Here is a 22,575-nt window from a genome sequence, read left to right as displayed (position 1 = left end):
CTTAAAACCAAAGTCAAAGATTCCCAGGTGTCCCCAATCCCTTGGTCAAAGCACGACATGATGAAAGTGGTAATAGTGATGGGAGATGCTCTTCCGCCCCATGGGGGCATGGAGGTGCAACGATTTCCTACTAAAAGTCAAGGAAGTTACCCAAGAGCCATTAGAGGTGATCAAAGCAGATTTACTTTTAATGACATGGGAGGAGTGTTGCTCCATTCCTTGTGGGAAGGGTTTAAAGCCATGATACGAGGGGTCCTGATAAGGCTTGGATCACAAAAGAAGGAGAGGACGAGCCAGGAAGCATCACTCCATCAAAAAATAGAACTAATACAACTGAGAGAGAACCAAGGCCACTAAATGGCCCCAGCGTTATCGAGCAAACTCCATCAATACAAAAACACAACTGAACATAATCCTAGTTCGAGACACGGAGAAAAAGCTCATGTTTTTGAAACAAAAATACCATCAGAAAGGGGAAAGGGCAGATAAGATACTAGCGTGGAAATTGAGGGAGGAAAATAAGGAGGGCGATAGGAAGTATCAAATAAGAAGGGATTGTGAGGCCGGACCAACAGGGTATAGTGGAGGAATTTGCAAGGTTTCATAGCAAACAGTAAATGTCAGAGCGCAAGGGTCATGAAGAACAAATAGATACATTCATGGCAGGACTTCGCCTCCCAGGCCCATCGTACAACACAGCAGATCACCTGGACACCCCCATCATGGTGGTGGTGGTGGTCTTACTAGCGATTAAAAGTATGAAGGGGGTATGGCACCAGGGGAAGACTGCTTCACAATGACATTTTATAAGATCAACCTTCGCCCCCTATTTAGTTAGACTTTTCAATGCTTGTCTAGAAGGTTAGGCCCTCCCTGACACGACGATGGCAAAAATAATAGCGATCCACAAGCAAGGAAAGGACCCCTCTAAGTGTGCATCTTATAGACCCATCTCCCTCCTACATAATGATAAGATCCTGGACAAGGTCTTGGGGAGTAGACTTGCGAGGATACTACAAACCCTGGTTCATAGCGACCAAGTGGGCTTCATTTAGGGGGAGACAGGGCTCGGACAATATTCGAAAAACCATAGACCTTATCCATAGCATCCAAACAGGCGACCATGAGGCCTGCCTGATCTCTCTAAACTCGGAGAAAGCCTTCGACAGGGTCCAGTGGCCCTTTATGATGAAAGTTCGAGAGGATGCAGTTTGAGAGGAATTTTCGGAAATGTATATTAGCGCTATATACAGGATTTGTTTTGATTGTAACTTCCATGTTGATATTGTTTGCAATGATGATGATCATCAATGTGCTTATGGTTTAATATGGTTTTTATGGATACAAATCTAGCCTTGAGAACGACCGCAGAGGTCGAAACACGTGTCGGCTCTACCATTGTTGTTCTGCATGACAAGAATATAAAGAAAATAACATTTTGATTCCAATGTGTGGACTTTAATTGTTACTAAACAGAATACTATGGATGTGGACTATTAGTTCCAAGCGCGGTGATAGCTTTGCAACATACAAAAAAACCACACCCAGCACAACACTAGGCATCCATGCATGCGACCATATGGGCAGCTAACATTATGTACAAACGTACCATTCGTAGCACCACTTCTACCCAACTCCCCCACACCATAAAATACCCATTCACGAACACAGGTCATAATTAGCAAACTCCACAAACATGCCTCAGCCTCCTCCACCCCTACTGGTCACAATTAGCAAACTCCACAAACATGCCTCAGCCTCCTCCACCCCTACCGGTCAAAATTAGCAAACTCCACAAACATGCCTCAGCCTCCTCCACCCCTACTGGCCACAATTATCAAACTCCACAAACATGCCTCAGCCTCCTCCACCCCTACCGACTTCCATTCACAAAGTATTGTGTCAGCGCCAAACTAATCACAACATTTTCACAACGTTGGGCCTACCTCCACAAAACTCCACACAGCATAGTAACCAAGCACATATAAGCTGCACTTCAACCATACCCTCTTCCATACTGACAATATACAAACACTGCACCCAGTGCCCACACTACATGACTTTTCACTGCACCATCTCCAACCACACATGAAAAACTTGACCATGTTCTAACAGTAACCTCACCTGCAAAACCAAACATACACGCATGGCACCTCCCGTCTGCTGCTCTATTGCGTCTGAAATGTGCTCCACAACCATCCCGTACAAGTCACCACCCTCTAACTGATGTACAGTCAAAAATACATTACTGCTGTGGGTGTGCTCAAGGCCTACGCTCTTCAGTGTATGGCCTGCGACCATGCACCCAATAGTCTAGGCCTTGAACACACCCACCGCAACGTAATACCACCATGCATCTCACCAGGTCCCCAACTATGACAATCCACATACACACCACTGCCACCAGCACTCCTACCCAACCTACGCACCGCCATGGAGCTATGCAGCAAATCATTGCAACAGTTACCATACTGTAGAAAGAAAACACCGTCTCCTGCACCGCTGTCCACTTTCATTCACATACTACGGCCGTACCCACTTCCATTCACAAAGTATGGTGTCACTGCCAACCTACCCACATACTGTTCGCAACATATGCCCTACTCCAACCAATGTGCACACACCACTCTATGCAAGCACCACTCTCTACCGATGCAGAGTCAGACATGCATTGCTGCGGTGGGTGTCCTCAAGGCCTACGCTCTTCAGTGCATGCCCTACGGCCTACAGCCATGCACCCAATATTCTAATCGTTCAACACACCCACCGCAACTTCATACACCGATGCATGCCACCATGTGCCCAACTACTGCAATCCATCTGCAGAGCACAGCCACCCATGCTCCCACCCAACCTATGTCATGTGCAAATCACTCCCCTTCTGAAATTCACCTGCCACCACTCACCACAGAAAGAGGTAGCCGTTAACAGGTCGTGGCACAAGCTATCGGGCCGTTACGAAAACAGGTTGTGGCACACGCTATTGGGCGTTATGAAAACAGGTTGTGGCACAAGCTATCGGGCCGTTACGAAAACAGGTCGCGGCACAAGCCATCGGGCCGTTACGAAAACAGGTCGCGGCACAAGCCATCAGGCCGTTACGAAAACAGGCCGCGGCACAAGCCATCAGGCCGTTACGAAAACAGGCCGCGGCACAAGCCATCAGGCCGTTACGACAGCTGCCTCCAATCACCACACAAAGTAGTCGCCTGTCTAGGTAGCCGCAAATTGGCGCAATACGCATGAATACTGCAGCCACAACTCTGTTTTATTCCACCTATTTACATGTGTCACATGAACCACTTCTCACTCCCCCACCCTTTCTCTCCCTTCTTGCCGCCAACACATGGCGTATGGTATATTTTCCAGACCGTTCCGCCGGCGCACTGTCCTCCGATACACCATGGCAGCGGTTGCCAAAAAATGTTGACGCAGAGCAGGTTTCCCTCCAGCCAACAACCGGCCGCGTTAAAAGGGTTCAAAGGGTTCCGACAGCATGCAGTACCGCAAGCCAATGACACTTCTGTCCGCGGAGCGAACAGGGAAATGGGTCAGCGGAGCGGACCCAGATATCACTAATTATTAGAGAGATACATTTCAATTGCTTGCAACAAAAGTACTGGTCGGATTCCCACCAAACACAAAAGCACGCTTTCTGACCCAAACCCCCACCGCAAATTTGGTGCGAATCCATCCATCCGTTCCGGCTGTAGAGTGCGCAAAAATGTAGCCCATTCAGTCTATGGAAAACAAAACATTTTGGAAACCCCCTTATAACCCCCCCCCCCCCCGCACGAAACTTCCCAAACTTGGCAAAAAAATTCAGAGCCAGCATATACTTGTTTCCTCCAGGGAGCGCGAAGTTATAAGCTGCCGAAAAGGTGCTCTTCCTATGGGTTTAGCAGCTTAACCATAACTACAAGGCCGCTACAGCAGGCCGTGTAATTAATTGAACTGGACTATGGTTAAAACAAATTGCAAATATAAGAAAGACAGTAAAACTGCCCTGGAGAAGCTCACCATTGCGCCCATGATGATTTATATGGACCTATGAGTGAAACATGAGTAGGCAGTTAAAGGAGTAGAATTATATACAAAATATATTGCAATAAGGTGTAGGCTGTTCTAGGAGAACAAATAAAGAAACTGAAATAATGTGCAGGCTGTTCTAGCAGTATGAATACAAAACATGTACTGCAGGTTGTATGACATTTAGGTAATAAGGTGTACTGTAATTATGAAATGATTTAAAAGTCAAGTCAATTTAATGCCTTCTGTAAAAATTATCCATGAATGGATAACTAATTAAGTTGGTACTTTGGGACATGCATTTGGAACAATTGAAGGTTATAGTAACCAAGTTGATGTGAGAAATTGGTTGTTGATTGAAAAAAGTCAAGTTGATGGAATAGTTCCTGTGAACATGAAAAATGATTAGGTTGATGCAATAGTTTCTGCAAAGTAAAGACATTAACAACTTAATAAAACTCAGGGCACATGGGCATTTCTTGAAATTGTATAATTAGAGTCTTACCATCACATTGGTTTAAAGAGAGTCAGTGGAGTCTTCTTCTTTAGAGAAGAATGATTATGTTCCTTCACCTCAACTTTATACAGGGGATTTCATTAGCTAAGACCAGGTTATATTACACTTGATGCAGATAATGGTAATTAACTGCAATTATTAGATTTTGGATAAAACTACTGTTGCAATGCAAGTTGGTAGCTGTAGTTTCCATTGTCAAGCAGTAAGTGGGCATATCCTTTTAAGTATGGGTGAAACAACCTCAAAGGGGAGGGCCAGTTCCCATGATTAAACCGCTTAGGCGAAACATTGTGCTGTAATAAGATGAAACTTCAATCTGTCAACTTTGCCTTTCTTTGTGGATTAGAGGTTACGACCTCATTTTGTATGCAATATATTAAGCTAAACAAAAACTGTGCAAGCTTATTTGTGCCTCAGTGATGGCAGCTTCCTCTCCGACATGCTGAGGACGCCAGAGTAGTTTATCTGCTTTTCCACCCCCCGACCCAACCGTCACATTAGCACGAATCAAGGAGTGCATAATGCAACCTACTGTTTTCAGAGATATGTCATAGATAACATGCACCATTGATGGCGGCTTAAAAACTTTGTATCAAGTCTGTGCTTATTGTCATTCTGAAAATGAAGAATCTGTGGGAGGAATGTATTAATTAGATTTTTTTTTTTTCACAAGATCATCAAATATGTACTAAAACAACTACAAATGGCAAGCTGGTGTTCACAAAAGATGAAAGAAAACCCACCTAATTGACACCCAAAAAATGAAAATCACCAACCTAGATGTTTCAACGCTGCAAGAATATAGGACAGGTGCTTATACTTCAGAAGGTATTCAATAGCGATTGAAGTCCTATTACAAAGCTTATTTTCCTCCTTGCTCTCTCTAGTGACGTTGACCAGACGACTCCGTACATTTAATATCTTTGGCGTATCATGCCTGCTTCGCCAGAAATATCCTCTCCACATTGCCTGGAAGAAATGAAATGTAAAAACAGATAGTGTTGCAAAATATGTCTAACCAGTAATATACAAATAATGGGGAAATGATATGGACAGATGTAGCCAAGTTTTCGTAAAAGTGCAGATAGTTTAGTGGACAATCTTATGAATTCCTCCACTCTAAACGAAAGGTTTCTTACCAGTAACTACATCACTAACAGTCGAAACATCTGTCGTGTTTCTTCGTCCTGTCCATCCCTAGTCATCTTCTTTTACATATCTTGAATGCCTTGACCTCAGTTACTAATTCTTTCAGCGGAGTGGTTTACAAACATGCAGGCATAAAAGAGCCCAATATGCCATTAAAAGAAGTTTTCAAAGTCCCTACCTTGGGTAGGATTTGGAAAATCCAACCTCGGGTTAAGCAAGGGTATTCACAATCCCATTTGAACAAAGCCACTCAAGTAGCATTGACCAAGCAGCAAGGTTGAACTAAGGAGGAAGGGGGCACCGCTGTTTAGTACAGTTAACACTTAAGAGACTCGATATGTAAAATATTCACAGGTAAACAACAACATCCATTTATACAATACTAAGGCACATTTTAGATATTTCAAAGTAACCAAAAATACTTTTGAGCAGATATACAACTCAGTCTATTAAATTACTATGGGTCACACACTACTTTAGAATCCCAAGCAATTATTGATACCATACATTAATTCATTATAGTAGGGTGAACAGATGTTAAGCATGCATTATATGTAGGCCATATAATTACAAGGCACCCAGCACAGCCTACTATAACTTTAGAAGTGTAGCCCTAGCCTGCACCATGCCTCTTGTAGTCTTGTAGGTGTCCCAAAAGGTTCCTGAGAGAAGAGGCGAATAGCCAGGAAGGTCCACTCAACTAGTGATGGTAAAGTACTGAAGTTCAGTTAGTGGAGGGCAAATGCAACGTTGCAAAATGGGGTCTTAAGGGTCTAAACTCTAGTTTGATAAAAAGGAGCAGCAACCACCCTTAGGCTGCTCAAGGATGACCCAAAGAAGTACGGACCCACTGTCCTGGGACAGCCCGGATAGACAAAATAAGCAGGACTTTACGCCCAATGGGGAGGGGTGGTTCAAGAGAGAATGGATCTCAGGCTTCCAACTCCCTACAAAGTTAGAGACACTCCCAGGCAACAGTAAATTGCTGGAGGGTAAAACTAGGCTCACCAGTGTAATCACTGTGCAAGGTAATGTGTTTGAGGGCATCTTCTAGATAACTCGGACTGTACGGAGAACCAGATTTGGTTTCACAACAAAGGAGAGACCCATCAGAGATCTTCACAGATGCAATTCTTGCATTAACCCGGATGGAGTCAGGAGTCCCTCGATAACTTGTTGGTTGTACTTCGGTCATACTGCAGGCGCAGCAGACTTTCTAGAGTCCCTGCAGAGCCCCGAGGACACCCATGAAAAAAGTTCTAGCCATTTGACTAGATGGTCCTTGTGATGACAAACAACTGTTTGAGGCCTTGCAGAGGAAAAGCTGCATGCTCCTACACCCGAAAACTGACAATGTATTTCAAAACATGACAGCTGACTTTTTGGGTCCCACAGTCTGAAGGGGGGAAAGACCCTCAGAGATGTTCTTCGTTGATATGAAGGTCGATGTTTGCGACGCATTGATATTGGCTGAGCCAATGTCGGTTTCTGCAGAAGTGCCCCTGGGTCCCACGGTCGTCTCCCGATATCTTCAGCTCTAGTGGTCGACTTGGTCCAGCTCGTAGAAAATCGGCTGGTGGCGACTTCAGCCCTCCAATAATGACACTTGCAACATTCAAACTTGGAGGTTTCTGTTCAATAGCTGACAACCAGCCTCCCGGAATCTACCCAGCAACATCCAAACCCTTGGGAAAATGTGCATTGGGAGGAGACAGCCCTCGTCAGTTCCTGACAGCGCACCTGTGCGCGCACACACACAATAACTATACATTTAAACACATACACTGCACTGAAATGGGTAAACCTCCAATGAGCATTGTGAGCGGCTACTCCATTTAAAGTCTTGAGATAAAATAGAACTTTGTAGGTGCCGAGTATTCTCACCCTTACTGAAGAGACAATTTACAACCAGATCAAATAATTGAAAAACAGACTAGAACTAGTGAAAGCATAACTGAAAAGAGCAGCCTCCTGAACTGAATCTTAGTTAAAACATCAATCACACCAAGCAATACATCTTGATACATGTCCAAATAAATGCCATCTGGGGGCATTTTGTTCTATTTTGTAGACTGTTCACTAAAATGTGTTCATGCAAATCTAAAATGACACTGGCAAGGGACTACTGATAACCAAGCACAGCTCAATGTGTAATCTGGAGGAATTTTTCCAGCTAGCGTATACCAAACCACTCAATAAAATCAAGACATCCCCCAAAGAAAACGTAGGTCAATACCTGAATTTTAATTACTCCTGTCTCTATGTTTTTATTCTTCCTTTGGGCCAAATACTGACGGAAAAGTCTCTGGATCACACAAGCAGACTTATTTCTTCGATTGACCCATTCTCGAATTGCTTGCTGTACCTTGAGGATTTTCTGTCTATCAGCAAGATATTTCTTACGTTGAAATCTGGTTCGGATGCAGCTCTAAGACAAAACATATGTAAACAAAAACAGTGTAGGTCAGCTTAAAAGCGCACAGGAAAAACGAACCTGACAAACATATCGCTCACGCAATTATTATTCTTGGTCACAAAGATTGCAGACTAGAACAGGATGAAGACATTGCAGTCAGAATCATCATGTAAAACTTGTCTGAGATGCATCACTGCTTATCAACTTGTACGTCAGATGCCTTCACACCAAGCATAACCATTTACTTACCTTTGTTAGTGGTCCTTCAAAGGGATTATAGTGCTCTCTCCCACAAATTCCTCATTTTAGAAATGTGTACTCAAATTGTCGTCCGATGTCTTTTCAGTCACCAGGGGGCAGACTGCTGCGTCGGTGGGGCTCATTTATCCAGAAGTGATGCACTGGGTGGTATAAATTGAGCCAGTTGTGAGCTATGTTCAATGTGCAAAAGGCTGCACGCGACCCTGCCCACTTGTGCTCCTGCTCCGCCCTTCCCAACCCTCCCTCCAGATCCAGCCAGACTATCTGTCGCTCCCTGGTGTATGCTGCAGATTTTCCAATTAGTTCCCCCTGGACCACTGCCTTTATCGTCTCCCAGACAATCTCCAGGGCAGGACCGATTTGCAATTCTTCTGGAAGTAGTTAAGTTATCACTTCCCCTACCTTTTGACACAAGACTGGGTCCCTCAGGACCAGATCGTAAAGTCTCCAATGGCATCTAACCCTCTCCAGCCTACCTACTATTGACAAAGTGAGCGACACTGGGGCATGATCCAATAGCATCCCCATCTCCACCCCGCGAACATAAGAGTACAACCCACTAGAAAACAAAATGGGATCCAATCTTGAGACGCCCCCATGAACAAGTGAATAGAAAAAGAAGTCCTTAAGGGGCGTGGCCAACCGCCATGTAGAGCAGACGCACTCTCGGCTTGCTCCGCTAGATGTGACCATAGATACGCTGCAATATATGTTTTTGTGACCGCCTGTAACCCTAATGGGCTGTTGCATCCGTCGGTGAAGCTGTTGTGTGACTTCAGCCCGAGTTTGGTGACCAACGGACCCCGTCTCGACCGAATCCGCCACGGAATGAAGAGCCCAAGTACTGTGAGAAAAATGGCGCCTACCACATAAGCGGCCGCGACTGCACTGCAGTTACGGAGGACTGGAGGCGCGCCAGCAGAGCTGCGCGATGGACCCATGTGCTGATCGGTGGAGGGAGACTGCTCTGTATGGGCCAAGAAGATTGATACGACCCGCGACGCCGGTAGATCCCAGCAGCCCGGTGACCCCGGCTCCCCACATGCAGACCGCCCCCGAGCAGCTGGTGGTAGTGTCGGGGGGTAGGGGGGTGGGTTAAGGTGTTGCACAATGGAGAAGCGGCCTCACCCACAGTGGAGGTGCTGAGGCCAGACGTGTGCCTGCCCCGAGAGCAGCAAGACAGCGGAGTAAGGGGGAGGAGACCCACACGCCGCACGACAGGAAGCACCGGGCGGAGAACAAGCCCAGGAGGCCGCAGACTGGTGCGCCCCATGCAAGGTGAGGAGCGGGCGAGGGGAGCAAACCAACCAGGCAGGGCTGCATGCCCTTAAGCGCTGGGGGCTGGGCTGCTATCCCCCCCAGCTGCCCCAGCCCCCCCCGGCAGAGGTGAGGGACACCTTGACATCGGCTGGAGAAAGGCCCATGGTGATGCGCACATAGCGCGGGACCTGCCAGGAGGCGGCCACCCGGAGCGCAATGCGTGGGCAAGAGCATAAATTCAACCCACGACTGCCTCAGGAAGGCGCAGGCGCCCTGCAACCCCGGGGTGAGTGGGGAGCCCAGGCAAACGGGGCCCCACACTAGCGAGGACTGGAGGCTCCCTCACATTCTGGTGAGGGCGGCAGGCCATAAAATAAAGGGAAGGACTGCACCTTCAAACGGGCCCAACATTCTAACAGAGAGCGGTGCCTAGACCCCGAACCTAAAATAAAGGAGGACAAAATCACTTGTATAACCACATTTAGTCCGATTAGTAACAAGTTGAGAAAGAGCATCAAAAAGAATTGGCACATTTTACAAACAGCAGACTTTAACCCGATTCCCCCTCGCTTTGCTTTTAAGCGTCAAAAGAATTTTAGAGATATGTTAGTACATACATATTCTAGAAAAGCAGAAGTATCAAGCCAAAACACCTTATGGCACCTTCCTCCAGTAGTAGGCCATTTCAAGTGCGGCCACTGTGCGGTCTGCCCTCTAACAAAGAATTTAAAGTCTATTGAATTGAACGGGAAAGAGTGGGTGTTCCGAGACTTCTCAAACTGTTTGTCCACATGGGTGATCTATGGCATTAAGTGCCCTTGCAACTTAATACACATAGGAAAAACAAAAAGGTGTGTTAAACAGCGCATTTGCGAACATAAATCATGCTTAAAAAATAAAGTGCCGAATAAACCTTTGGTGGCCCATTACGAAACTTTTAAACATAAATACACCGAAATGTTTTGGTTCGTACTACAAAAAATCCCCTCAACTGAAAGAGGAGGAGATAGAGAAAAGGTGCTCAGTATGAGTGAACAACGCTTGATTTACTCTTTGAATACCGCAACCCGAGGGTTAAATGTAGCTGTGGAGTGGAATTCCCTTCTGGCATAATTTAGCCTGTGTACATTTGGCTAGCTTTTTCTAGCTTTTTCTTCTGAAGACAGAAGATGCATCAAAAATCGAGCCTTTTTCTGTCTTTCAGACCGCGTTGCATTAGGAACTTTAGAGTTCACAGTAGACGCCGGGACGTTATGTGGACGCGAATACTTTGTCGCGGTGTATTATGGGTTTTGTAGTTTATAGCAACCGCACACGTAAGACATTTCTTAAGGCAGCAACACGAGAAGCCGTTTGTCGAAGAGATTCAATTCATTATGAGTAAAATGGATAAAAAACTCATATAGGGCGTCGTTGAGAATATACAACTAAATAATATCAGCAAAAGGCCCCTTTTAAGTTTAGAAAGGCCCCTTTAAATTTAGGGAGTTTTTTTGCATGCATCCACATCATGTGATCAAAGATGTGAGCCAATAAAAAGATGGAGTTTCTTCCACACTCTCTTGCGCCCCGCCCGGATTTTGCTTCAGAGGCTATCCTGCCTGGAGAGTAAACAGAAGCACAGCGTTCTGAAGCCCCCGCGCTCGGAGAAAAACAGACGACAGAGACGTGTGAAGCCTACAATGTAAAGGTAATTCGGTTTACGCGTCCGTTTTCTCCTTTTGAAAACACGGTAGGTGTTATTTATTGGCACATCGCGGTTTTGCCCTCGACCACTTGAAATGCATATATACATGTTTATTCGGATTTAATAGCGCTCGGTGAATACTGAAACAGGGCTATTGATTAAGCTTGTCAAAGAAAATGCTCTAGGAGTATGAACTTGACCTATTTAGAGAAAAGTATTTAGTAAATCTAATATTGTATTCTATACAGTGTGGGTGTAGGTACCCATAATAAGTTGTTCATCTTTTGCTCCATGTCAGGTAAAGAGGTTTTCCTAGGATCACTACAGGGGCGAATGAAGTTGTTTTTTGGCTGAGGAGCCTTCACGTGCAATATACATAGAGTGCTATACGACACTTGTGACAATATAAAGGTAAGAATTAATTCAATATATGGAAGATGGGTACAAAAGTGTAGGCATTTCCCAGGACCCTATAAAAGGATCCTGCACACACGATGCAGGTGTTTTCACATTTTTCACATTTTTTGCCGTTTTAAACTTTACAAACAAAAATAATTAAGAATAGAATATAACTGTTGCTTATAATTAATGCACCATAGGAGGTGGCCTGTGTCAGAAAAAGAGCAGGTGTAAAGGTGTGGCACTGATCACAACCCCCTCGTTTTGTGTTCCTTACTCTCATCTAGGATTGACCCAGATGCAAAAGAAATCCAACCAAGGGTGGATAAAGTCAGCCACAAAGAAAAGATTGTGTCTGAGTATTTAGGAGCAGCAATTCTATTTTGAAGAAAAAATAAGAGTACAGGCTATAATTGAGCCTGGCAGTACTCCCGCCTTGTGTCTTATGTAAGTAAAAGGGTGAATGATACTCTCGGTTTATGTCCAATTTGTCAGCTCTCTTACAAATGTGTTGTGAGTAGAATGCAAGGGTAAATTGGACAATGCACAGTTCTGTGGATGAGTATGGGGTAAACGGAGTTTTTTGATAAAATATTTGTGTACATCTGCCCTGAGAACACGTGATTTATAGAATGAATTAAAATGTTTCTCTAGTAATAGGAGACATCTACAGGCTTGTTGCTCTTTCATTGTAGGTTGAGTTGTGTTGAGTCTCTCGAACCATTGTCTAAATGTCTTTTTTAATGTGTTTTTATTATGTTTTTTTTATAGATTTACACATATTTGTATATGGGGTATATGAACGTAGTAACATTATCTTGAAGAAATTTATCTGTCCTGAAGAAGGCCATAAAAACAAGGGTTCGACAAGCACTAGAGATAGTGCCCAACTTTACCCAAGGGCCGAAACATGTCGACTACTATACAAGACTAGAGAATATTGGAAGTCTTATATCTAACAGCTACAACTTGAAGGAACAAGTTACTTACCTGTAACTGTTGTTCTCCAGCATGGGTCTGGCATGGATTCACATGCTCATGAATATTCCCCGTCGTCAGGCTGGGAATCCTCGGTAAAGAAAAAACCAGTATCAGTTTCGTTTCTGATCTGTCTTTCGTAGTAATAACCAATCACTGGTCTCTGCGTCATACTGACCACAGCCAATGACTGCCCTCTACCTAAGCACCGCCTCTGGCAGCCATCTTCAGATTTGGAAGCACGTGAAGTGGCAGTATGACCAAGTGAAGAGCCGCAGAGGGGTAGGCGGGAGGGTTCGCATGTGAATCCATGCCAGACCCATGCTGGAGAACAACAGTTACAGGTAAGTAACTTGTTCCTTCTCCAGCATGGGGTCTGGCATGGATTTCACATGCTCATGAATAAAGAATACATAGCAGTACACACATGCACAACCACGGGAGGTGGCAAAGGCTCAACATTAAGCATCACATCAACTCAACATTAAGCATCTTACCTCCTCACCAGGCTCACCTCAGGCGAACAGGTTGCGCAGCACTGCTTGGCCGACCCTGGACTCCTCCCTGGAATCCCGGTCGACGCAGTAGAATTTCGTGAAGGTGTGCGTCGACCTCCACGTAGCAGCCCTGCATATGTCCAGCAGGGGCACACCAGATAGGAACGCCGTGGTAGCTGCGATCGCTCTGGTGGAATGGGCTCTCGGACGGCCAGGCAGCGGTCGGTTTGCCAACCGGTGACAGCACATGATACAGCCGGAGAGCCATCTGGAGATGGAAGCCTTCGAGAGAGCCTTCCCCTGATTGACAGGTCCAAAGTTCACAAAGAGTTGTGACGTCTTCCGAAAACCCTTCGTGCGGTCCACGTAGAACTTCAGCGCTCTAGCTACATCCAGCGAGTGCAAAGTCCTCTCAGCCGGCGACGAAGGCGACGGGAAAAACACAGGTAACACCAAGGGTTCGTTGAGATGGAAGTCCGACGGTACCTTGGGCATGAAGGAGGGGTGCGTCCTGAGCACTACCCTCGTGTCGTGGAAAGTCAAGTACGGGGCCTTGCAGGAAAGGGCCTGGATCTCTCCCACTCGTCGTGCGGAGGTGATGGCCACAAGAAAAGCTGTTTTCCACGATAGAAACTTCAACGGGGCCGAGTGCAGAGGCTCGAACGGAGGTCCCATGAGCTTGGTCAGCACCACGTTGAGCTCCCACGCCGGGGCCGGAGCCTTCACCGGCGGGAACGATCTGAACAGTCCCTTCATGAACTCTTTCACCAGACGATGAGACCACAAGGACGTCCGGCCCGTGGTTCTGGTGTATCGGGAGATCGCAGCAAGATGAATCTTGATGGAAGCGTGTGCCAGACCAGCTTTGGCCAGCGTCAGCAGGTACGGCAGTACTTGGGGAGCCGTAATCCGTAGAGGGTTAATCTTCTGTGCGTGGCACCAGACAGAGAACCTCTTCCATTTGTGTCCGTAGCATTTAAGAGTCGAGGACGCCCTGGCCTTTGCAAGAACCTCTCTGCAATCGGCCGGTATGTCGTATCCTCCAAACTCTAGCGCTGCAGGAGCCAGGCCTGCAAGTTCAGCGACTTCGGGTCGTGGTGGAGGATGGCGCCTCCTTCCCTGGAGAGTAGATCCGCGTCCGCCGGCAGCTTGATCGGCGGGGACGCTGACAAGTCCAGAAGGTCCGGGAACCATATCTGCCTCGGCCACGCAGGTGCGACGAGGATCATCCTGCACCGTGACCTCTTGAGCTGGTTGATGAGCCGGATTAGCAGAGGCAAGGGAGGGAACGCGTAGAGGAACAGGCCCTCCCAGGGGAACGAGAAAGCATCGCCCATGCTCCTCGTCTGGGGAAACCTGCTGGCGAACCTCCGGCACTTGGTGTTCGTCGCCGTCGCGAACAGGTCGATCTGGGGTGTGCCCCACCGTCGGAAGAGGCGATCCACCAGATCCTGCCGTAGTTCCCACTCGTGGCACGAGCACAGCTCCCTGCTGAGTGAGTCGGCGATGGTGTTTTTTATCCCTGCCAGATGAAACGGCACCAGAAAAATCCCTTGGGCGACGGCCCAATGCCACAGGTCCTGCGCCTCCTTGGACAGCGCTGGGGACCTGGTTCCGCCCTGTTTCCTGATGTAAAACATGGTGGTGGTGTTGTCGGTGAAGATCCTCACCACCTTGCCCTTGAGGGACGGAAGCCCTTCCAGGGAGGCATCCGTGGTCACAGTCTCCTGGTGGGCTGGGGTCTGGAAGTCCATGCCCGCCGTCAGATGCGCGCGGGTGCCCCACCACCGTATCGCTCGTCGGAAACTCTCGTCGAGCTTGATCCTTTCCTCGAAGCTGCCCGTCGTCTGGATCCAGCGCGCATCCAGGAATTCTTGCAACGGGCGCATCCGGAGCCTGCACATGGGAATGAGGTAGATGCAGGAAGACATCATCCCGAGGAGGGACTTGATGGACCTCACTTGGGCCGCGTCGGCCACCAACATCCGTTGCACCTTGCCCAAGATGGTCCTGGTCCTCTCCTCCGACGGGGAGGCCAGAAGGGACACTGTGTCGAGCCTCGCTCCCAGAAACAGTGCGACTTGCGCGGGCACCAGGTGGGATTTGGCGTAGTTCACGGAGAATCCCAGGTCCGTGAGGAGTTGGACGGTCCTTGCCGTGTGGACCACGGCGAGCTCCCTCGTCTTGGCGCGGATGAGCCAGTCGTCCAGGTAGGGGTAGACGTGAATCCCCTCGCGGCGCAGCTGCGCCGCCACCGGTGCAAGGCACTTGGTGAATACCCTGGGTGCCGACCGTAGTCCGAAGGGAAGGGCTTTGAACTGGTAATGACGCCCTTGGACCAGGAATCTGAGGAATTTGCGGTGCCCCTTTAGGATGGGAATGTGGAAGTAGGCATCCTCCAAATCCAACGACGATAGTAAGTCTCCTTCCTCCAGCTGACCCAGGACGTGCTGGAGGGTGACCATCCGGAACTTCTGCGCCTTGATGAACTTGTTCAGACGTCGCAGGTCTAGGATGGGGCGCCATCCTCCCGTCTTCTTCTTCACGAGGAAGTATCTCGAGTAGACTCCGGAGCCCCGAAGCCGCTTTGGGACGAGTTCGATGGCGCCCTTTCTGAGCATCGCCTTTACCTCCAGGAGAAGTTGAGGGACGTGAAGTTCTTTCCTGGCCACGGGGGGGGACGCGCGGGCACCTTCTTTGAAACTCGAGCGCGTGGCCCCGGGCCAGGGCGTCCAGCACCCAACGGTCGGTGGAGATGGACTCCCACACGCTGACGAAGCCCGCCAGCCGGCCTCCCACCGGGGTGCTTCGGTGGGGGCCCGACCCCACGGCCGGTTCAATCCTGCTTGGACGCGGCCTTGCCGCCTTGACCTCCTTGGCGACGACGGCGGGGTCCGCTAGACTTGCCTCGTCCTCTGTAGGCCTCTTGCGACGACGAGCGGGCCGCTTGACGGTAGGAAGCGAAACCGCCGCCGGAACCTTTGGAGGCGCCCTTGCCTCCGCCGCTCCGAAAGGGCGTCCGTCGTTGCAGGACACCAAGGGCCCGGGCCGTCTCCGTATCCGCCTTGATGGCCTGAAGGGAATCGTCCACTGTCTTCCCAAACAGGTTGTTCCCGTCGAAGGGCATGTCCAGGACTCTGGTCTGGACGTCCTGCCGGAAGTCCGTAGCTTTGAGCCATCCACGACGTCGAAGGCAAACGCCGTTGCCCAGCTGGCGGAACCCAGTGTCGGCGATGTCCGTCGCCACGGTGATGGCGTGGTCCGAGGCCACCTCACCTTCCTGCAGGATCTCAAGGGCCTCCGCCCTCTTGTCGTCCGGCAGAAAATCCAGCAGGGGAGCCATCTTGTACCAGAGCTCCCTGTCGTAGCGGGCCACGATAGCCAAGGCGTTGGCCGCTTTAATCGTCGTCGCTGCCGACGAGATGACTCTACGCCCCATAGTATCCAATTTCTTTCCCTCGCCGTCCGGCGGGGAAGTCGATGTGGAGGCCGCACCCCCCCCGCTTTCTTCCTGGCTGCCGCGGAGACGACGGAGTCCGGGGTAGGCTGCGCCCGGAGGCATAGGGGGGCCGTGTCCGGGACCCGGTACTTTTTCTCGTACCGGTCTCTTCTAGCTGGCGTCGTGGAAGGGTTCTTGAGGAGGGAAAGGCCCTCATCCCAAATGTCGTCCAACAGAGGCACTGCGAGGACCGTCTTCCTCTTGGCCTCGCGCCGCTGATAAAGGAAGCCTTCCTTTTTCTTCTCCTCAGGGCAGAGTTGGAAAAGCTCGGAAGCCCTGGAGATCATGGAGTGGAAAGATCCGATCTCGTCGGGCGGAGAGGCCCTGGTGGGAGGCGACGACGGAAAATCCTCGTCGTATGCCTCGTCGTCCGTACCCGTCGCTGCCGTGTCAGTCCCCGTATCATCCCCTCGGGTGGGCGGGGAGGAGGGCTGGAAGGGGCGCGACGGTTGAAAAGGAGGTGGTGGATGGATCCTTCTTTTCTTGGTAGGGGGAACACCAGAAGGTCCCGGTTCTGGATCCCCCGACGGGAGAGGTTCCTCCGTCGGTAACGGTAGCCTCGTCCTTATCTCGGAGCATAAGGACTGTATGGCCAACAAAATGGCCGCCGAGTTGTCTTGCGGCGCTGGCAGAGGGGAATCCGACGGGCGAGCAGGGGCCCCGTCGGTATCCTCGACGATGTCGTCGTCGTCACCTGCGTCGGGGTCCATTCCGACGGGCTGGCCTTCTTCCACGCCTAGGCCGAGGCTTAAGACCTCGATCAGCTCCTCTTCTGAGGTTGAGGCCGATTCTACGACGACGCCCTGCCCCCCCTTCTTCTTCCCCACGGAGGGTTTCACGGGGGTCCTATCGATGGGCACAAAGGAAGACTCCCTCCGAGGAGGCAGGGAGATTCTGGGCCCTGAGGTCGCCACCACTGGTGCAGCCACCACAGGCTGAGCCAGGGCCGCCGCGACCGTTTCGATAGAGGGCTTGGTCGGATGGATCAAGGCCTTCACCACCTTAGGTGCGCTCACCGCCTTATCCTTGAGGGAGGGGGCACTGCCACGCTCCCCCTCCGCCTTCGAGCTCGACCGGGGCCTCTCCAGGAGCTTCGCCGGGTGCTCGGCCTTCCTCTTACCCGACCCAGAGCGTTGGCTCGTGGTTGATGGTGCCGGGGAGGGTGCGCCCTGCCTGGCGCCCGTAGAGCCCGACCGTTCGGCGCTCCCGGTGCCAGCGGACTCGCGGTGCTTGGCCTTATGTTGGGCCCCCGTCGCCGGGGCGCCCTCAAAGGTCTTAGAAGACCGCTCGGATTTCTTCTTCTCGCCAGACGGGCTCTTACCCTCCAGCCAGTTGGCGAGACGTTGATGGCGGTCCTTCATGGTCCGTTCCGACATGTTGCCGCAAAACGCACAGTCCTTCTCCACGTGCGTCTTGTCCTCATGAAGGCAGTAAAGGCAGAAAGAGTGTTCGTCCTCCTTGAAGACGTTCTGCAGCTGGCATCCAGGGCAGACCCTGAACAGCTTTCCGGGCGTCGAGCTTCCCTTCTCCTGGGCCATCTCCGAGACCGGGCCTGAGAAGCTTCTGGAGTCCTCCGAAGTGTAGCTCGACGAAATCTTCACCCTTGAGGGGCACAGATGAATCCGACACGGGTCCCCGTTGATCGGATGTAGGATCGGTGGAGCTTGAGGCTCTTTTGACCGAAAGAATCAAAGTTTTTTGTAAAAAGCGCGAAAAAATAGCACTAACGCTCGAGAGCAATAGCACGAGGATCCCAACACATGAACGTGCGGTAAAAATCTGAAGATGGCTGCCAGAGGCGGTGCTTAGGTAGAGGGCAGTCATTGGCTGTGGTCAGTATGACGCAGAGACCAGTGATTGGTTATTACTACGAAAGACAGATCAGAAACGAAACTGATACTGGTTTTTTCTTTACCGAGGATTCCCAGCCTGACGACGGGGAATATTCATGAGCATGTGAATCCATGCCAGACCCCATGCTGGAGAAGTAGCGGTTATGTACCTATGACAAATACCCTGTTATATATCAATTCATACTAACTTTCGTGTTTTACCATGTGTCATACATGTGTGATTGTTCTTATTGTTTTTATAGATATACATGTATCTGGTGATATTTAATTATAATAAAACATTGGTCTGTGACATTTGGACATTGATTTTGGTTCTTTCGTGATGTCAATTTTTTTGTTATGTTATGTAATGTGAGACTCAGTACATGTTTAGTCTTGGTTTCAAAGACATCAAGGACAATCATGATCACCTGCACTGAATGATAGAGAGTACCATTCACCCTGAAATATAGATAGGTGGAGGGTGAGGTAATCTGTTTCAATTTTCTAGTATTTACCTTGGCAGGACAGCCAACCGCGCCTAAGAGCCCGGCTACCCGGAAACCCAAACTTTCTGCACAAGTGGAGCCTAGCGGCCTGGGTGGCAACCGCAGGCCCACGAAACCGCCCCACTTTACCCCGGCATGAACTAATTAAGCAACGCAGGGTGCCCCGGACCCAGAGGGCCCCTCAGCTCGGCGCTCACAACAACCACAAACTATTACACAGTCACTGGGCCAGCGCACCGCTTGCGGGACACACATTGCCCCCTCTTAGAACTTGAAGTGCCCCGTGCCGCGTGGTGGAATGTCCTCAAAGGGGGCGAAGGCCAAACAGAAGCAGACCACTAGGGAGACTTATGCAGCCGGAGGATCCGCGAAGCCAGACACCTGCCCCAGGGGCACTGCAACAGTGCTCCCAGGGCCTCCTGCAAATGTGGCAGAACCAGGCAACTCACAGATCCTAGAAGCCATACAAGCGCTCCAAGCGACAATGGAGAGCAAAATAGACGCAGTGGCCATAGACTTGGGCCTACTCCGACAGGACGTTTTCAACATTGCTGGCAGGACTGAAGTACTCGAAACCCAGGTTCGGGAAAACTCAGAAACCAAAACGCAACTCCTAAAGGATGTTGATGAACTGGCGCAAAGGGTAAAACACCTTGAACAAAGAGCTGAAGAAGCTGAAGGGTGAGCACGCTTTAACAACATTAGAATTCTAGGCCTGCCAGAGGGCATCGAGAGAACCGACCCTACAAACTATGTAGAAAACCTCCTGATACAAGAAATTGGTGCAGAGAAACTCTCACAAGGCTTCACCATCGAGCGAGCCCACCGATCCCTCACTAAGAAGCATCCCCCAGGGGCCCTGCCCAGGCCGGTAATAGCAAAAGTGCTCAACTACAAAGACAGGGAGACAATTTTGGCCTTCAGAAGATCAGGAGGCAAGATCCAAAGAGATTCTGCGAAGATCGCCATCTACCCTGACTATACGTTCCAGGTCCAAATGAAGAGAGCCCAATTTATCTATTGAAAGCAAGATTGAAGAAAGCAGGCCTGCGCTACATGCTTCTATACCCTGCGTGTTTGAAGGTGCTACACAACAACAAAGCACTCTTGTTTGACACGCCGGCTGAGGCCAGGGACTGGATGGACAGGGAACAGATCCCGGATTTCGACAAAACCTAGCGAAAGCAGCGCTGAACCTCACCCAGAGCGACCACTCAAAAGGCTAACATCCGGCGCTGAACACACAAACAGGTAACACTGCCACTCGTGAGCAGCAAGATTGATCATCCTCAGAAGCCGAGCCGGGATGGGACTGCTCCCGACGAGTGAACATCCGTAGCAGAACTCTTCCATTTTTCTTCTTTTTTGGGTTTGTTAAACCCACCCGTCGGGCGCCACGAGATCACTCCTTGATTGAATGGAGCGGAAACGGTAAAATCATAGCGGGGGAAACCCCACTGGACAGTTTTGGTTACAGGGGACTGTAAAGTTGGAGGGAGGGAACATGGGAGTTGGGGTTAAAGTTGGGGAATAAGCCAGAACAGATGCCCCCGGAGGGGTCACCCTTGCGTTCACTTGGACACTCAAAACACATGGCTGTCAAGATCAGAATTATGTCATGGAACGTCTGGGGAATGAACAGCTTTGTCAAACAACGCCGCATCCACGCTCTAATCAAAAGGAGCAAGGTCGTAATCGCTTTGCTACAGGAGGCACATCTGGATGCGCGCAAGCTAGAAACACTAGCCAAGTCCTGGAGAGGGACCCTGGTAGGCTCCACTTATTCCACTTACGCTAGAGGGGTCCTGATCTGGATTGCTCCCACTATCCCCTTCAAACTAATAAACACAAAAACAGCTGACGAAGGCAGGATGGCCCTGGTTCACGGTACCATTGAAGGCAGGGAGATAGGCCTAATCAACACTTACGCTCCCAATCACGACGACACAACCTTTTTCCGATCACTGCACAGACTGCTCAGCCCCTACAGAGAAAGCACCCTTATCTCGGGTGGGGATCACAATTGCACCCTGGATCCCCGTATAGATAGATCGGACAATAAACACATTCACCTATCCCCCGCCTGCAAAAATATTACATACCCTGATGCAACAACTAGGGCTTGCAGACCTTTGGCGCAAACACCTGGAAAAACGGGAGTATTCCTTCTACTCCTACATATTAGTTAGTGAGGAGCGGTTAGTGCTGTTCGAGGACACACATTACCTAGCCAGAGTATTATCCGACCACTCCCCGCTAGTATCCACTGGGTGGTGTTTCCACCCAGACCCCCTGTGCCCATGTGGAGGCAAAGAAGTGAAGCATTGCTAGATGCAGCCTTTCGCGAACAAATCAGAAACAGCACACTCGACTTCTGGCAGGTAAACGAAAATAGTGTGCAGCACATAGGCACGGTATGGGAGGCGTACAAAGTTGTCATGAGGGGCGAAATGCTGGCAGCCATAGGGGGAACCCAGTGATCCATAGTAACCTCACTCGCAAACACAGAAAAAGAGTCGGCTGAATTGGAAGGGAGGGCCACCATAGAGTTAGAACATATACATCGTCATCATCAATAGACATCAAACTACCCAAATTGGATGTACAGCTGGTTGAAGCCGTGTACGAACCAATTACCCCAGAGGAGGTGATGGTCACCATTAGGTCCTTACCATCTGGGAAAGCCCCAGGTACTGACGGGTTCCCTGGGGAGTTTTATAAAGCGTATGAGGACGTTCTGGCACCTCTTCTTGCCCGAGTGTTCAATGAAGCGTACGAAGCGGGCACCCTCCCAGACACCATGAAGGAAGCCATTATCATCCCCCTATTGAAATCAGGCAAGGACGGGAAAGTGTGGCTCATATAGGCCCCTGTCCATGTTGAACTCAGACAAGATTGTAACAGCATTACTGGCAAGGAGATTGCATAGGGTAGTCCCCTTTCTGATCCATCAGGACCAGAAGGGCTATGTGCCTGGGCAATCCATCACTGAGAACCTACGTAGATTACATCATGTTATTTAGAACACCAATAGCAGACCCGAGAAATGCGCAGTAGAGTCTTTAGATGCCACTAAGGCTTTCGACTCGGTCAGGTGGGAATGGCTATATGCGACCATGATGAAAATGGGGATAGGCCCGGCCTTCCTAAAGTGGACCAAACTCATATACACAGACCCCACGGCCAGAGTGCGCAAGAACAATACATTCTCCGACAAATGGCACCTTGACAGGGGCTCACGGCAGGGCAGTCCACTCTCTCCATGCTGTACATTTAGCAGTCGAACCTGTAGCGGCATACCTGCGCCAGGAGTATGGCGACGGCGGCATAGTGATCGATGGGGTGACATCTGGTGTCGATGTGGACCGATGACACAATCCTGTACCTAAACAACCCACAACACATACTACCGTATATCCTGGAGACGCTGGAGGGGTTTCACAGATACACGGGGATCCAAATTAAGAATGAAAAATCATGCCTCTACCCCCTGGCCGCCCCGAGTAGGGACACCCCCGACAGACTCCCCTCAATGGCCTTCC

At 49.6% G+C, this 22,575-nt stretch overlaps 1 protein-coding gene across 2 annotated transcripts in view; it reads right to left on the bottom strand.

The window, feature by feature from the left end:
• The window catches only part of ASPM (assembly factor for spindle microtubules), a 1,022,684-nt gene that overhangs the window by 211,673 nt on the left and 788,436 nt on the right, over positions 1-22,575 (bottom strand). For both annotated transcript variants that reach the window (XM_069641523.1, XM_069641524.1), the window contains exons 21-22: positions 7,932-8,123; positions 5,323-5,515 (exon numbers count right to left, since the gene is read on the bottom strand). In XM_069641523.1, the coding sequence (XP_069497624.1) occupies positions 5,323-5,515; positions 7,932-8,123 (385 nt within the window). The remainder of the gene's footprint in view (positions 1-5,322; positions 5,516-7,931; positions 8,124-22,575) is intronic.

The sequence above is a fragment of the Ambystoma mexicanum genome, chromosome 1q (genome assembly GCF_040938575.1).
Source record: "Ambystoma mexicanum isolate Mex_15411 chromosome 1q, UKY_AmexF1_1, whole genome shotgun sequence".
Lineage (NCBI taxonomy): Eukaryota > Metazoa > Chordata > Amphibia > Caudata > Ambystomatidae > Ambystoma > Ambystoma mexicanum.
This window is presented reverse-complemented; position numbering and strand designations above follow the sequence as displayed.